An 18,228-nucleotide genomic window follows, 5' to 3' on the forward strand; every position below is an offset into this window, starting at 1 on the left:
CACACTCCAAAAACATACTGGTAGGTTGATTAGATTGTGAGCCCCATGGGGACAGGGACTGATTTGGCAACTCTGTAATCTATGTGCTCTATATAAATAAAGGAATTATTATTATTATAAAGTTTCAAACTACGCCACATTAATTATTCAGCACAGTCACAGTTCCTGGATCTAGAAGTAAGTGTCCCTGGGTTATCATGCTTCATTTTGATGGGAGGTTTCCTTTAAAGGAATCGTTGTTTCGCGGGGCTATCCTGACAAATGTACAGTGATAAGACCTGGGGATCACGGCAGCACCTCCCATCACCACCGGCCTGTGTCTGTATATAGTCAATTGTGATGTTACTTTGACAGCCATGTACCTGCTACAGCCGCACCTGCAAGGTGGTGGCAGTGAGGGCAGTCGACACACTTAACTGGAACAAAGGTGAGAAGTAAATCTCACTTGTTTGTCATTTTTACACCCTCCATATTGAAATATTAACAATTTTTTTTACATATACCATACTTACCTTAATTGAGAATTTGCAATTCAGTTGCAGAGGAACATTCCCTTGTCCTTGTTCATTAATAAAGGCTTGATGGTAGCTATGGAAGAACAATGATGAAAAGACAATGCAGGCGTATGCTGATCTGGAAGCATTCACCGCTCTTAAAGCAAGCTGATAAAAAAAACAATGAGAGATAAACAGGGAATGATCATCTATGTAATACCAATATCAAGGTCCATACTTCCCATTTAACTTGTCTACATGGCATAGCTACGTTTCCCATGTTAAATATCAGTTTAAAGTGGTTGCCCACTTTACCTCATGTTTTCTGGAAAGTGTGTGTGTGTGTGGAAAAATGGTCCATATTTATTAAAGCCCCTGCACAAGTTTGCATGTTCTTTTCAGTGCACATGTATTTGTAAAGTGTTTGCATTATACCCAACGGGCACAAAATTCTGCACGTTCTGGTGCGCCACATTTATCATGCTGTGTCAGGGAATGTGATTGTTTTTGTCAGGTTTACTACATTTAAATTTTTTCTTCAGCTTCCAGGAATATTACATGGATAGTAAAAGATGTAACTAGGAAATACAATTTGCCCTGCAGAATATAAAATAATTTTATAAATGGAAAGGGTTGCCCCATTGTAAAGGTTAAGTTTTGTTTTCTTTTATCTTAATGCAATCCCATTGATTAATAGAATGAAGAGGAAGTAATGCGCAGCCATGTCTAAGGACTCTATTACACTAGTGTTGTTTTCCATGTCCATGGTCCAGTGATTTCCAAGTCCACAAATAAAAACTGATGACAGGTCCTTTTTTTTTCATTGACGAGGCTGGGGAACCAGGTGATGTGCTTTATATGTTTGTATGCTTTATACCAATGCTAATCCAGTTTTTCTGCAGATCTGGAGAACAGAGGTAAAAACACAAAGGATGCGCAACAGACACATCACACACACGCCAGTGTGAATCCATTCTTAGGCCTCATTCACAAGAATGTATGCTATGTTAAGGCCAGCACTGGGTATAGCATATGTTTGACTGGTGAATGGTAAAATGGAGTGCTCCTCACCCCTCCCTTCTCCATAGGGAGACGTGCAGCAAAAGATAGAGCAGTGATGGTGAAACTTTTAAAGACAGAGTGCGAAACTGCAAACCAAAATCCACTTAATTACCGTTCAGTGCAATAAGCTGTAACTTATTGCTACTTGTTCTCCTACATCATTCAATCGTATCGGCCCCCTGCGGACACCAATACAGCTGAAAGAAGGAGGGCAAATTCAGACTCTCGTTGTAGCTTCATTCTAAGGTTTATCTGTACAGGATGAATGGTGGGTCCAGCAGGAGGACCTCCAAAAAGAATGCACTTCTGTCATCACCATCTAATTTTTCTTGTAGTTCCAAACAGTCAATGAAGTGTTGCTGTAAAATAGCTCTGAGAGCAGCATCTCTTGAGTTGCCTGGGACTGCAGGAAGATTTGGTGGATTTGGGGAACTCTGTCCTGGGGTGATGGCCTGAGTGTCCACAGAAAGGGCTTTGAGTGCCACCTCTGGCACCCGTGCCATAGGTTCGCCACCACTGAGATAGAGAATGCTTTATCTTTTTTTCCAGTGACAGCATGGTACAGTGATACATGTGTGTGCTCACCATACCATGCTGTGCATAATGCACTCCTATGGCAACTGTTGTGCTAGCTGATGTTCGCACTGCTAACATATGTCTGCCATATACGCTCGTCTTAGTCTAAGACCTACCATATTTTTCGGCCTATAAGGCGCACTGGAGTATAAGGCGCACCTCTAATAAATGCCTGCTAAGACATCTAGGTTCATATATAAGGCGCACTGGAGTATAAGGCGCAGGATCAAATGCAGTACCTAAAAATGACCAGCAGGTGGCAGACCTCTGCACAGTTCAAGCCAGCTACACTTCCCGGGAAACTTGTCTTCAGCTTGTCAGAGAGCTCTGATCTCAGAGGTATGGGCTGCTGGGGGTTAATGCAGGGTGATGCAGCAGGGGTTAAGCAGTCTCCCTCACCCAGGGTGTTATTTATGTGGGGTTCCCTGTGGCTCCTTCTCTTTCCCCTGTTACAGCGCTGTCAGGTATGGGGGATTTCTTACTGCTGATGATGATTGCCTCGTGGTCGGCACTATGGCAGCTCCGGTCTCTCCGTGCTAGGGGAGGGCAGGATGGGCACAATGTTAGTTGTGGTGCCAGGGCACTTCAGGAGCTAGGGACCCTGTATACTGTGTGGGAAGGTGCAGGAAATTTCTGGGGATGGAGCTATTAAACACTGGTAAATGTACAGTACATCTTGTCTGTAGTACATTTCTGTATAAGTTCATATATAAGGCGCACCGGCCTATAAGGCGCACCTTTGATTTCTGAGAAAATTAAAGGATTTTTGGTGCGCCTTATAGGCCGAAAAATACGGTATGTGAATAAAGCTTCTGATTTGTCAAGAATATGTTTTTATTAAAAAAAGCAAAACAACACTAAAAAAGTATAATATGACAGAAATCATTAAAACTTACACCCTTTTCTAGTGGATCAAACCACAGCTCATCACCAATTCTTGAAAGGGAGTGAAGCGCTTTCCCAAATACTAACATAAAAGAGACAAGAGTGCACATATGTAACATTATAGAGAATAATTAAAAATACATGTATGAAAGCTAGTTCAAAAGAAATATATTGTATTAACCCCTTCACGCTCCGTGACGGATATATCCGCCACGGAGCTGTGAAGGTTGTATGAAGAAGGCTCACGGGCTGAGCCTTCTTCATACAGTGATGGGCTTTGCTGCATATCGCAGCAAAGACCCATCGCTATCACCCGCGGTCGGTGCTTGCACCGATCGAGGGTGTTAACCTCTTCTTTGCCGCCGGCAAAGTCGCCGGCGGCACTTTAAATTTGGCGGCGCGTGGGCGCCGCCATCTTACCTCCGATCGGCGCTCCCCCGAACGTCATCGGGGGGCGGCGATCGGTTGCCATGGTAGCCTCGGGTCTTCGTTTGACCCGAGGATACATGGCTTCTGCACATGCATTACAATGAGCCTGTGGCTCATTGTAATGTATAGTGTGCAGAAATGCCATATACTGCGATACAGTAGTATTGCAGTATATGGCAGGAGCGATCAGACCATCTAGGGTTAATGTACCCTAGAGGGTCTAAGAAACAGTGGAAAAAAAGAGAAAAAAAAAAGTTTAAAAAATGTAAAAAAATAATAAAATATTAAAAGTTCAAATCACCCCCCTTTCCCTAGAACTGATATAAAATATAATAAATAGTAAAAATCACAGACACATTAGGTATCGCCGCGTCCCAAAATGCCCAATCTATCAAAATATAAAAACGGTTACGGGCGGCGGTGACCTCCGAGACGGCAAATGGCGCCCAAATGTCCAAAATGCGACTTTTACACCTTTTTAGATGACATAAAAAATGTAATAAAAAATGATCCAAATGTCGCACAGTCCTCAAAATGGTAGCAATGAGAACGTCGGCTCATTTCGCAAAAAATGACCCCTCACACATCTCTATGCGCCAAAGTATGAAAAAGTTATTAGCGTCAGAAGATGGCAAAAAAATGTTTTTCTTTTTTGTACACATTCGTTTAATTTTTGAAAATTTATTAAAACGCAATAAAACCTATATAAATTTGGTATCACCGCGATCGTACCGAACCAAAGAATAAAGTAGGCATGTTATTTGGAGCGCAGAGTGAAAGTCGTAAAAACTGAGCCCACAAGAACATGACGCACATGCAGTTTTTTTCAATTTTTCCACATTTGGAATTTTTTTGCGGCTTCCCACTACATGGCATGGAATAATAAATAACATCATGGGAAAGAAAAATTTGTTACGCACAAAATAAGCCCTCACACAGCTCTGTACACGGAAAAATGAAAAAGTTATGGATTTTTGAAGATGGAGAGCGAGAAATCAGCGAAAATACCCTGCGTCCTTAAGGGGTTAAAGGAAACCTACCACCACATATCTCCTAACTCATAGCTGCGCGCCCTCGTCCGCGAAGCCTGCCGTTTGCTCATTCGCAGTGGCTCTGGCTTCGGAGCAGTGACCACGCAGCCGCTGCATGCCCCCTGCTTCATTGTCATCCAATCCTCTTGCCGCTTGCTCTGGCCAGACAGCCGGTGATGTCATCCGGCTCTATGGAAATCTTGTGCATGCATGAAGGTTTCAAGTGCGCATGCGCAAGGAATCCATGTGCTAGCTTTTCAGACAGCCAGGTGACATTACCAGCTGTCTGGAACAGTGAGCAGCAGGAGGGGTGAATAACAATGAAGCAGGGGTTGTGCATAAATGACAAAGGGGAGGAGCCATGAGACGCCACTCGCTCATTTACATAACCTTCTTTTCTGGCTAATGCGGAGGCTCAGGAGATAGCTGAAAACGGATCACTCATCCCATGCAGGTAACAAGCATACATTATATATAGGACAGTCTATCACCGAGAAACTGGTGGTAGATGTCCTATAAATGGGTTTTCCCATTCAGGCTTTTTCTAACATATACACCAAGCTAGGAAACTGGGGTACATTCAACTATATGAGAGCACCAAGCAATCCATAGAGTTGAATGGAGAGGGGTAACATACACGGGGCACATTCTCCGTTCAGCCAGGCTGAGTGGTGTCACACGTTAGTGCTTTGATTTTGTAACGGAAGCGCATGCATGCCATCAGAAATCAGCGACCAATGTCTCCAGTTTACACAATACAAGAAACCAGGCGCTGATTGCTGTTTGCGTGCATTTGCACACGGAATAAAAGAGCTAACGTGTGACACCACCCTTAGGGTGATGGCACAAGGGGCGTTTTGAACACGTTTTTGGTCGTTTTTAAGCAGTCCATTAAAAAACGCATGCATTTTTGACCAATTAAGATAATTGGTCAAAACTGTCAAAAACGAATGCGGTTTCAATAAACACGGTTTTGGACGGACTGCTTAAAAACAGGCCTAAAACGCATTCAAAACGCCACATGTGGCATCATCCATAGGGATTTTTCAGTGGACCCCTGTTTCAAATGACTGTATTTAACCTTAGGCTTTCCAATGGCATTTTGTAGTATATTGTGAGAAGCATTTACCTGAAATCCAGTAAACGTTGCTTCTTTTTTCCGCAAGTGCTCACTGCTGCGCACAGAAAAAAATATGATGGTCTCCCATTGCTTTTAATGGGTGAGTGAATTGTGCCATAAAGTTATACAGTGTAGTTATGCAGTGTATGCCCCTTTAATATATGTGTTGCATGCGTTGTGCACCGCATGCTGCTATATATACGTGTAGTATCCAGGGATTTTGGGGTTGAGCAAGCTAGTGACATCATTTGCCAACACACCATAAATGTACGTGCATATACAGTTAAAAAACGTGATCTATATACAGCCAAATACACCCGTTTGTGTAAAAGGGGCCTAATGTTAGACGGTCAATTTTAATGGAGTGGTCGAGGAATCTTTTTTTTTTTTATATCGAATGGGGAGCAGGGCTGTAAAAATGTTAAACCTCATACTCTCTCCATGCTCCTCTTCAGCCGCAGCAACGCCTGTCACTGACCGTCTCTGTTTTTATACAGAAGCAGCCGGTTATGCAGTGACAACAGCATTGCACCTCCTATAGAAGGAGTTTCAGGCTGTGGCAGGTATGTGGCTGTGGTTGCAACCAGGGCTGGGGAGTCAGAATTCGACTCCAGTTCCTCCAAAATGGCCACTGACTTCGACTTAACAGTCCAGTTTTCCTGGTCACTCTAGCAGTGCTTGACATAAATGTGGACATTACTTCCCAATGCCTTATTCCTATAATCTATAGAAGAGGAGCTTCACTCCTGAGCATGTACATAAAGTACAGAGCACATTCATCTCAACTAAAAAGGGGATCAGGGATGTACAACCCACGCGGACAGGCCACATGCAACCTGTCAAGCCATGAGTTGCGGTCCACACCTTATGGACAGTCATAACTGATGTAATATAACTGGCATATCATTGGTGCAGGAGGCCAGGGATGGTAAGCACAGCTGAGAAGTTATTACAGAATGGACCCACAGGTGAGGACCCAGAAGTGGTAAGTACATGTCAGCTGTACTGTACTGCTCCTGGATCCTCACCTGCAAAGTTCTGCTCCAGGTCCTGATGCTTTTGAATAAAACCAGCATGTGACACAGCGCAGAGCAGCAAATGGAGGAGAGAAGAAGCTGCAGTGTAGTGCAGGGAGGAGAAGAGACAGGAAAGGAGAGGATTTTTTTTTCTGCTCTGGGGTCTCCAGTAATATTGGTTTTATGCCTTATGGGGTATCCAGTATTATTGTCTTCTCTATGGGTCTTTAGTATCAATATCTGTCTGCTCAGGGGTCTCCAGTATTGTTAGTCTACAAGTCTCCAGTATTAATAGCTTTATGCTCTGGGGGTCTCCAGTACTATTATTATCTGTTCTGCACTATTATTGTTTGCTGTGAATTCTGTACTTGGTTTCTGGGGTGGTATTTATTGCTGTACTGTGGCAGGTATTATTTCTGGGTTGGAATTTTGTGCTGCACTGTTGTTGCTGGTTACTGATGCGGTCTATTACAATTGAGCAGTATGACAATATGACCCATGGACCAATAAATGTAGCTTACCCCTGGCCTAAATCCTAAGATCAGGAATAGAACAGGTATGTAGGAAATTTCTAAATTGTTAAACTTTAGTATATGTTTGTGGAGTCAGTCCACTTTATCTCTGTCAGTTTCATCCAACTCTACAGTCCTGGTTGCAACATCACTGTTAGCTTTTGTAAACAGAGACTGGCAATAATGGGCGCCATTGTTTCTACGCCTAGCACGTCCCCAGTCTCTTCTAAGGGCTCACGCACGTGGTATGTGCCCATTGCCCGTGCCGACAGATTCACAGGAGGTCCTATTCCTGCCCAAGTTTATTATCCTGGAGTGTACGGGAAGGCTAAAACTTGTGGTTCTAAAACAGCGCCACATCCGCTTACATGTTGTGTACGGTACTGCAGCACAAGCCGGCGACTAGCAGTGGTTTCCTTACAATCTGCCCCACATATAACAACAAGTAAGCTTATGTGTTATGGAGAAAGTATATTTTGTGGAAAGATAATACTAGGCGTTTTCTATTGCTTCATATTAAGTTACTAATTTTGTTGTAGTTCTGTGAGGTAAAAATGGACCCTGATACCTTTCAAATGTCCGCCAGGAATGACACACTTCATGTTTAAGGTAGTTACTGGGGTATAATGTGAAGGACCTCGACATTAATATATCCGCCTCGTTTTGTTAGAACGGGAACAGATCACAAGTCACAGACGTATTTCTCTTTTCTCGCCTCACACACCCCGAGCATTTCGTTTGACTATTGTGCAATTTTGGTGCTTCCTGTGCTCCGTAGGAAATTGGTCACATGTTTCATCTTCTGAGTGTCGCACTGTAAGAATTCCTATTGGCTATTGACGCCATCTTGTGATTGGCAGCGGTTAGTGCTCTCCCATTGGTTGACTCGCTCTCTTGCTCATTCCATTCTGGCTGTCGGCTCCGGTTTGCAGGATGGTAAGAGCTCCGCAATACGCAGAGCCCGGCGGTGTAACATCTCTTTTCTGCTCGTGTATTCATTCCCCTTCCAGGGACGGAGTCCTCCTTACAGGTTACATCGCGGAACAGGACTAATAGCGCCGTAATACAGGCGCACAGTGAGCCGGGGCCTTGCTGCTTGTAGTGTCTGCAGATGGGTGTTGGTGCTGTCATATGATCTCAGGCGCTCTGTTAATGGGGGATCATTGAAGCAGATGCCTTGGCTACTACCGACTAGTTTCCGATCAGGTTTACCCTCCATAAATACCATATGAGGAGTGCTGGGGTATTAGTGATCACAGTATTACAAGAATAATAGCAATCTGTACTCGCATCATATGGTGTGTCACAGGGTAGGGACACATCTAATATCAAATAGACTAAGAAGTAGATGTCGGGGTTAAGGGTGAACTGTGGCTTTTGTATTTGTAAGTTTTGAAGTTGTCATTGACTGTCACATCATGTTACGTTCTGATATTGCATTCATATTCACCAGTGGTCCTATGTAATATTACATCATGACCAGTGACAGTCACATACGATCACAATGTATTCTATATGAATGAGATTCAGTGCTGGATTCCCCTAGAAGTAGGTTTTTTTTTTTTTAAAAAAAGATATATATCTACCGTAAAAGATAACACTTGATAGCTTTACAAAGTGACAGCTTTGCTTTGTGTTAGTATTGTTAATACCCCATACTTTTATTTATTCACACTAGCAGGCTACTTTGTTTTAAATTTTATGTAAATGGGGCAGAACTGCTTTTGGGGGCATTAGCAGAGCCCCTCCAGGCTACAGCATCATTAAGCACCCCTTCCCCCTTTCTGCACTTCCACTAGTAGATGATATAACCCAGTTCGAGGGCATATTGGTGCTACCCGCTGCCACAATGAAGGGGTGCCGGTGGAGGCAGAAGGCATGGTAGAAGTGCTGCTAGCAGGTGAAGCCAGAGCTCGGAGGAACCTCTCTCTCTTTACATAAATATAAATCCAGTATTAAAATAAAGGATCCTGCTAATCTGGATGGCTGTGTTAAGGATACTAACCCTTAGAAAGCAGTGGTGTTGCTTTGTTCAGTAGTAAGGCTGGGACTCCTAGTAATATGGAAGTCTGGGAGTCCAGTTCTGGAAATATGGTTGATATACAACTTTATACAGAGATGTTTCCAAAAGGGGAAGGGGCCATCTGTAAGAGGGCCAAAATGTGGTTCTCCTTTATCAAAAGTTACTACATATTCCTTCACTCTGAGCTTGTGGGTGTGGAAGTCTTTCAATGATGCCAAGCTCAGATTTTCTATCCCTAATGTCCCAACTGTAGGATGTTTTATCAGCAGAAATGGAAGAGCGGGCAATGTGGGGGAAATAAGTTATGTTTAAAAAATAAATAAATGTATTCCTTTAGAAAATCTACCTAGAACATGTTACCCATATTTTGGGCCAGTCCATATACAAGAAATACCATGTATAAGGCGATTTTTCTTTTTCAGCACAAAAAATGTGCTGGAAAACCCCACCTTTTCTTTCTTCTCTCTGCTGTATTAGCCGGCAGAGGGCATGTCCGGGTCTCTGCCGGCTTATACAGCAGAGAGAAGAAAAAAAGAGGAGCCACTGGGATGGGAGCATAGGGGACCACCAGAAGATGAGTATATAAGTTTTTTTTTTTTTAATGTGCTGGTCAAACTGGGGGCTGGCTGGCTGTACACTACACATCATTGGGGGGCTAGCTCTATACTATAAGACTGTGACCAATGAATTTCCCACCCTCGGCTTATACTTGAGTCAATAGGTTTTCCCAGTTTTTGGTAAAATTGGGGGCCTCGGCTTATACTTGGGATGGCTTATACTCGAGTATATATGGTAAAATGTAAATGGCTGCTGGATCAAATTCATGACTAAGGCCATTTGCACATGAGTAGGTTTGTTCTGAAAAACCCGGCTGCACAATGGAATCCCACAGAATCCATGGATAGGACATATAACACTACATATAACACTTTCAGCATTTTAAGGCAACTGACAAGACTCCCTTTGGAAAAGGAAAGGAATGAAAAACACAAATGCACGCTGTTCGTCATTTGAAAGGGCATTATGTATACTAGATCATTATTTGTTTTTTTTTGTTTTTTTTTTAGTCTAATAATATTCTCCATTCTTTTCTGTATTAAAAAAAAAAAACCTTAAACATTTTCTTTCATAACATCCCAAATTGATTATTTTGTATTCATTTTCCTAATTTGTCACCCATTTTCTTTTGCTTTCTTTTATTTAACATCGCTCATGTTTCACCTTTTCATACTCCCTTGTCTGCAATCAACTCCTCCATAAGCCTGGGCACAGAGTAAGTTTCTGCTAATCATCTACTAACACTGGTGAGGTACCAATGATTGGTTTCTGTTATCTACCCCTACCGTTTGCATCTCTCACATTATGCTGCTATATAAGACATTCTCCAGCCACATCATATTCAGCACCCGCACAAATAAAGGCAAACATTTGTATATAGTAGGTCAAATCTAGGAGGCTTGGGAGTCATTCAAGCTTTGATGCTGTTGCTTTAATTTTATGTATTAAGTTTTAATTTGGTCTCCAAGTAAATTATAGTTTTAGGGAAGATTCAGCCCTATTCAAAAGACCAACATCACCTGAGGGACTTGGTTTATTGAGAATTGCTTTTTTCCACCAAATATAATGAAATCATAAAAGAAGCAGAGATAACACTTAAAGGTTTGTCTTCTCCACAGTCTAGGACTGGGGTCTGGAACCTTTTCGGCTTGGAGAGCAATGAACTTTACATATTTTAAAATGTAACTTCATGAGAGCCCTACAATATGCACAAGCCCCCCCCCCCCTCCCTCCCTCCCTCCCTCCCTCCCTCCCTCCGTAGTTGGGTAGCCATAGCAAAGATTAAAAAAAAAATCACTTACCTCTTGCTCCAATGCTCTTTATGACCCAGGGGAGCCAGATGCAGCCATCAAGAGACACATCTGGCTGGTGAGCCATAGGTTCTGGATCCCTGGTCTAGTATATCAATGTGGCTCTGTTCTCTGCCTAGGGGCCAGAATATTTAATGACAGCCATTATGTTAATTACTGTGTAACCCCTTTAAAAAGTTCCTTTCCCGTTATCCTGTGGATAAGTATGCTGTGTTTTGAAGAGCTACTGCAGCACGTACCCACCGCTTACATACTTCAATTGAGCACCTTTCTAATTTTACATTTTTTGTTGGATAAATACGTAGTCCTTGCTATCAGCTGTTCTCTTTCTAAAGAAAAATGGTGTTGCAACTATGTTCAGTAAAACTTAATTCTGTTTGTAATACATTGTTACGCTCGTGTTTCAGCTTACTCCAAATCTTATCTTGGTCTACATAGGGAGGCAACATGATTTCTTGACTTAAATGGTGCAGTTATTGTCCTTTTTTAGGAGTATATGCTATGTTCCATGCCAGCTTTGAATATTTTGAGTGGTTCCCGTTTATAGGAATAACCCGTTAACGACCTGGCCCTTTTTTGTTTTTTCATTTCCATTTTTCACTCCCCACCTTCAAAAACCTGTGATGGCTTGTTTTCTGCGTAACAAATTGCACTTCATAGTGATGGTATTGAATATTCCAAGCCATGTACTGGGAAGCAGGAAAAAATTCCAAATGCTGTGAAAATGGTGAAAAAACTCATTTGTGCCATTTCTTGTGGGCTTGGATTTTACGGCTTTCACTGAGCACCCCAAATGACATGTCTACATTATTCTTTGGGTCGGTACAATCACGGAGATACCACATTTGTATAGGTTTTGTAATGTTTTCATACATTTCCAAAAATTAAAACCTCCTGTACAGATTTTTTTTATATTTTTTTTGGCATCTTCTGGCACCTTCTGGCACTAATAACGTTTTCATACTTCGGTGTACAGAGCTGTGGGTGGTGTCATTTTGTGCGACTTTCAATGACGTTTTCAATACCATTTTTAGGACTGTACGACCTTCTGATCACTTTTTATTGAATTTTTTAAAATGGCAAAAAAGTGCCATTTTCGACTTTTCCTTTACAGTGTTAAATACAGTGAAAAACCGTAATTATATTTTGATTGGGCATTTTCGAATGCGGAGATTCCTAATGTGTTTATGATTTTTACTGTTTATTTATATTTATATCAGTTCTAGGGAAAGGGGGGGGATTTGAATTTTTAGGGTTTTTTAATTATAATTTTTTCTTTTTACTTTTTTTTTATATTTATTTTTCATACTCCCTAGGGTACTTTAACCCTAGGTTGTCTGATTGATCCTACCATTTACTGTCATACTACTGCCTCCTCATTCATTACAATGTTCTGATTGCACATTGTAATGAAAGGGTTAAAATGAGATGTCATGGCAACAGATCGCTGCACCCTGACACCCCCTCACAGGGAGGGACAATCCTCGGCAAGATGGCGGCCCTTTGCCGGCGGCGATCGTGGTGATAACACCCGTGATCGGTACTAGCACCATGGAGGCTATGGAGTGGGCACACCCGCACCCGACACGCGGTGTACTATCACAGCGTTTTGAACCCGTTTTTAATCATACGTTTTCAGTTCGTTAAAAAACTGTTTGTGTTTTTGAAAACGCATGCCTTTTAGTCCGATTTTCTCAATTATCTTAATTAAAAATAGACAAAAACGGATGAGTTTTCACAAAAACGCATGCGTTTTTTAACGGGCTGAAAACGCATAACTAAAAACGTATGACGTAAGGAGTTAAAGCTTCTGCAATAAACTGCAGTGAAGACAGTATAAACATGATTATAGTATAGGTGCGGTAATTTAGTTAAGAAGTAAGACCTCATTACATCATCGTTCGTTAAGATGTCAGGAGTCCTTTCCGTAGCAGTGTTGTCTGTTTGTGACATAGGACACATCTAGGCTGCGGTCACATGTTGCGTATAACGCATGCGTTTTCAAACCCCTGAGGGGATTTTCCTAATTACATTGTTGTGTTTACAAAATGCATGCGTTAACACGTGTGTGTTAACATTGCATTAACACTTGCGTTTTGTAAATGCAATGTTGACAACAGTGTAATTGGGCAAATCTCCTCTTCAGGGGTTTGAAAATGCATGCGTTATACGCAAACAAAACACAACGTGTGACCTAACGAGCCATGTGTTACTAATGGCTCGTGCACCTACATGACCATAGACATATTTATTTTTACTGGAAGTAAACTTACAGTAGAAGCTTTCTATAGATTTACAGCAAGCAGAGATCTAGAAAACCGTGAGGAATCTATACAGAAAGTACATTGTTTTTCCAACTTTTCCTTACACCAACCATATCAATTATTTATTTATTTTTTAAGTGGACAACCCATTTCAGGGTTGTAAAGGACTTGATAGATGTGGTTGCTTCCTCATCCTTACTCCAGGGCTATTGTTGTCTGTACATTCCCTGGCATTACTTGAGGATAAATTAATTGTTCAGATCATGGACCCTGGAGACAATTTCCTCTGTCTTTCTGATTGTGAACATACATATCATTTTTGTCAAATGTATTCTGCGGGTTTTTCTGTGATCTAATGTTAATAATTGGAGTTTAAAAAAATAAATAAATCAAAACATAGTTGCATTGTTCCATAGATAGAAGCACAGCTGTCTATCGGTTGTTTGTAGAATTGCAGCTTAGATCATTAAAGAAAATCAACCACTCCACAAACACAAAAAAAACCTAGAAATACTCACTTCGGCTCCTCTTCATCTTGATCCCGGTGCTGTCCGTCACTAGTCATGACACACCAGATCACCTAGAAAAGACACTTCTAATTGCCAGCTCGGATACAGTGGCGCTGCAGTACATAGACAGCCCATGGCCATGTTTAACTTTTGCAGTAAAATCCCTTTAGAAACTAAAACACAAACTCAATCTGCAAGCAGGGAAAAGGTAAAATGTAATAAATGTGTAAAATAGTAGTTAATTATAGTTGTATAAATATAGTTAACCCTTTTAAGAAATCTGCCTCTCCATGGACATCAAGTCAAGACATTTGGAACTTCAGACTGTTCTGTTTTCCCCTATATTAGTACCAATGAATAAGCAATTGCATTGTGTCTGTAGTCTTACAGTAGGTCAGAATTGGGCCAAGTTCACATCTGCGTTAAAGGGTTATCATCGTGCCCTTCATTTATAGTGAAAAATATAACTTTGCAGCTCATGTAACTTTTTTTTTTTTCTTGGATTAAATGGTGTTGGCTACCCCTCTGTATATGTAACCCTATGGGGAATGGAAAATCTTTAGTACTTAGTTGTAGAGAAGAGCCCAACAGAAATTATAGCGCAGATGTGACCTGGCCCTTATTGATTGCTGTTGTATGTTGTGTCATTTGTGTGTACAGCCAAACAAATATATTGTAGATGAAAGGGTTTCTGCCAAAACTGATATTGATTTAGCTAATGTGAGTAGTTGTAATGCCTTCCCCTTTCCATATAATTACTGGTGTTACCATAAACGAGCGTGGTCAGGGAATGAAGTTATAATAGAGACGGTGTTTATGTTTTGCAGGATTGAGTAAATTGACGGGTGTAAACCCACAGTACAGTTCAGTTTGCTTCTCCGGTTATTGGAGCATTTGTTCCATACATATGAATCGGGTTGTGTTTTCAGCATGAGGATGAGATTTTTAGAAACCCCTTTTAAATACAGGCTTCAGGTGCAAACATTTCTGTTAGGGTGTATCCACACGGTCAGTTTTTCAGACGTAGTTTTAAAAAGCCAAAAGCTGGTGTAGATCATAATGAGTGAGGATTATCACTGAGAAGAGTTACTCCTCCTCTATTTTCACTCCACTCCTGGTTTGGACATCAAAAATAGCATCTGAAAAACTGAACGTCTGCTGCTGGTGAACATACCCCTTGGCATTACAAGTGCTCTCACTTCTGAAAGCAATATCACATTTTGCCGATTCCTGTTGATTTATCTAGGTAAAATATTTTGAGTGATTCATTTACTAATAATGTGCTGTGATGATAATTTGTTGTGATTTAAAATCATGTGGACAAATGCATTTACACCATGAACGGAAGATTGTTCCATAGTTATCTTATGCTTCGACAAAATTACAAAAATAAAATGACTATAAATGACTTTCTTAAATTTATAGCTGAGTTCTATGTTTGTGGTGATACATACTGGGCATTTTTTCCCTGTCACATGATCTTGTAACACTTGCATGGAGTCTTCTCTACAATAAGCCATGTTTTATATGCATTATCATTTATTTTGATTGCTTCCTGAATTTATTGTATGAGTGCTATTTAATTTTATATATACTTCTGTTCTTATTTCATTGTTGTAGTTGGTCTTGGTACTAGGAGATCTGCACATCCCACATCGCTGTAACAGCTTGCCAGCAAAATTCAAAAAATTGCTTGTCCCTGGTAAAATACAACACATTTTATGCACCGGGAATCTCTGCACCAAGGAAAGCTATGACTACCTCAAGACATTGGCTGGAGATGTTCACATCGTCAGAGGAGACTTTGATGAGGTTCTTATTTTATTTAACTTCCTTTTACATTTTTTTTTATTTTGGAATATAAATAATAGAGTTAAATCTATCTCATAAAGTGAATGGACATCAACAGCAATCAGGATATATAACCTTTTTCCCTGTAGGTTACATTGTGATTTTAGTGCAACACTATATAGCACTAGGCTCCATTATATTTACACTTTTAGTATTAATACCAATGCAGCAATGCATTTAATCTAGATTATTTATCAAATCCTAGCTTCATTTTCTCTCGTGTCTGTTATTTGTCTCCATAGCTACAGAATACAAACAAAGCCTATGTAGTCTGATGCTGCAGTTATATCCCCTTTTATTTATCCACAGCCTTTTTACTGTATATATTAGCAAGAAGGATACTTAGTTTAATTATTTAAATAAAGCTACAATTTTAATGTGTTTGGTTTTTGGACTTTTTTTATGCAGCTAATGCCTGAAACCTCAAGACTTTCTATTCTGACATGTCTATTTGACAAAACTTCTTTAATTCTAATAAAATGTCTTTTTGTTTCTTAGAACTTGAACTATCCAGAACAAAAGGTTGTGACTGTTGGCCAGTTTAAGATTGGTTTAATCCATGGTCACCAAGTGATTCCCTGGGGTGATATGGCCAGCCTTGCATTGTTGCAGAGGCAGCTTGATGTAGATATCATGATTTCAGGACATACACACAAATTTGAAGCGTTTGAACATGAAAACAAGTTTTATATAAACCCAGGGTCAGCTACAGGAGCCTACAATGCTTTAGAAAAGTAAGTCATTTGTTTACTGATAGTCTGAATTATGTAGATGTTTCCAGATGTATAAAAACTGTAGATTCATGGAAAAAGTAAAAGGGGTTATTCCCATCTTTCACATTTATTGTAAAATGTGTAAGAAGTCACAAGTCTTACTCATGTAAGACCTGCATGAGCAGCAGCTGTAAGGTTTACATGCTATATACTGTTAAATCTGGAACCAAGACTGTTAAATACAAAATGACTAATTTGAAGATTGTAAATCTGTGGGATTCTTTTTAGAATGCTCTCCTATTATTTGCGAGTGTCTTATAACTTTAAAGTGTAATTGTAGGTTAAGCTATTGCTATTAATTGTGATGCATGCTATCGGAGAAAAATACTTCTTCCTCCTCTTGTCAGCCTTTTATCCTCTCTGTGCATCTTTAAAGAGGAAAGGTTGCCCTAAAAAAAACTAAAGTAAGCAGCTCCTAGCGCTACCCCAGTAAAAACAGTGTTAAACTGCTAGCTTTATATAGCTTTTGATAAAGCTAGTGAACACTGCACTGCCATACATTATACTTACATATTAAATAAAAACTCACCATACAAATCTCACATATAGTATTGCCACATACCATACAATATGTCAATACAAAAATGGTACTGTTGTAAAGCACAACATGTCATGCAACAATCAAGCTCTCATCCAGCTATATAAACCTAAAATCAAGAGTTATGCTACTTGGAAAATGGTAATGTAAAAATAATAGATTTCCCGACATTAGGTTTTATTGTACAAAATCAGTACAACATAAGCAAAAATATAGCAATTTGGTATTGCGGTAATCATACTGACCCGTTAAATCTAGCATGTTAGTTTGGATATATGGTTTCCATGTGCACTGTATATGGTACTCGGGGACAACGGAGAACGAAAGACGAAGACTGAAGATGGAGAAAATTGCTAAACAATCAATACATGTCATTTAATATCCAAAATTTGTGTTATTTCAATAGTAACTTATTCCAAATTGTCATTTGATTACCTTAGTGAGATTCTCTTCCTTTTACTGATGACATTGTTTCTTTGCTTTTAGCAACATCATTCCTTCTTTTGTTCTCATGGATATCCAAGCTTCAACAGTCGTCACCTACGTCTACCAACTGATCGGGGATGATGTCAAAGTAGAAAGAATTGAATACAAGAAGTCCTAAAACAAATCCTTTGAACTGTTTATTGCCTTTTATCGTAAAAACCCGTATTTAATCGGTGAACATCTCTAGGCAGTCTATGTAAGCTTTTAACCCCTACTGGCAACGTAACCTGATTTTTTTCACCTCCTGCTGCTTTAATGTTTGATGTAAACAAACTAGTGATTTCTTAGTTTACATGTGTTATAAACAAGTGTGCCACAAATAATTAATACCCTGTATAAATAAAGAACCTTGTAAATATAACATTAAATGTTAACATTCACTGATGATTCAAAATAACTATACAAATTAAAACAAATACTTTTTCATTTCCTACCGTTTATGAATAGATTTTTTTTTGTGTACACTTTGAGTTTTTTAATGAATTTCACTCACAAAACCAGAGAATTACAAAGTTCCTAGTTTTCTTGTAAACATTTTTATATATATATTATACCATATATACTCGAGTCTAAGCCTAGTTTTTCAGCACAAAAAAATGTGCTGAAAACCCAAACTCTACTTATACTCGAGTAAATAAAATATAGGTTTTACCAGGTTTTTGTGGTAGAATTAGGGGCCTTGGCTTATACTTATCGGCTTATACTCGAGTATATATAATGTTATTGGGTTTAGGGTTTGGCCTGAAAACCACATTGGCTGTATTCTAGAAGATTGTGGCAAGGAACCTCTG

The 18,228-nt window shown here is 40.0% G+C and overlaps 2 protein-coding genes and 1 non-coding gene across 3 annotated transcripts in view; 2 read left to right on the forward strand and 1 right to left on the reverse strand.

The window, feature by feature from the left end:
• RAD9B (RAD9 checkpoint clamp component B) overlaps positions 1-7,899 on the reverse strand; it is a 28,960-nt gene extending 21,061 nt beyond the window's left edge. Inside the window, exons 1-3 of the mRNA XM_072143157.1 lie at positions 7,694-7,899; positions 3,029-3,099; positions 513-662 (exon numbers count right to left, since the gene is read on the reverse strand). Coding sequence (XP_071999258.1) covers positions 513-662; positions 3,029-3,099; positions 7,694-7,727 — 255 coding nt within the window. The 5' untranslated portion in view covers positions 7,728-7,899. The remainder of the gene's footprint in view (positions 1-512; positions 663-3,028; positions 3,100-7,693) is intronic.
• An 18-nt stretch (positions 7,900-7,917) lies between these two features.
• VPS29 (VPS29 retromer complex component) lies at positions 7,918-17,867 on the forward strand. Its single transcript, XM_072143185.1, has 4 exons — positions 7,918-8,061; positions 15,410-15,601; positions 16,139-16,374; positions 17,438-17,867. Exons 1-4 carry the CDS (start codon positions 8,059-8,061, stop codon positions 17,553-17,555), a joined length of 549 nt encoding a protein of 182 aa, XP_071999286.1. The 5' UTR covers positions 7,918-8,058; the 3' UTR covers positions 17,556-17,867.
• LOC140087914 (small nucleolar RNA SNORA49) lies at positions 13,465-13,593 on the forward strand. The gene has a single exon (XR_011850044.1). It is a non-coding gene; the product is annotated as a small nucleolar RNA SNORA49 (small nucleolar RNA).
• Positions 17,868-18,228: the final 361 nt, after the last annotated feature.

This window comes from Engystomops pustulosus, chromosome 1 (assembly GCF_040894005.1).
Source record: "Engystomops pustulosus chromosome 1, aEngPut4.maternal, whole genome shotgun sequence".
In the NCBI taxonomy this organism is placed as follows: Eukaryota; Metazoa; Chordata; class Amphibia; order Anura; family Leptodactylidae; genus Engystomops; species Engystomops pustulosus.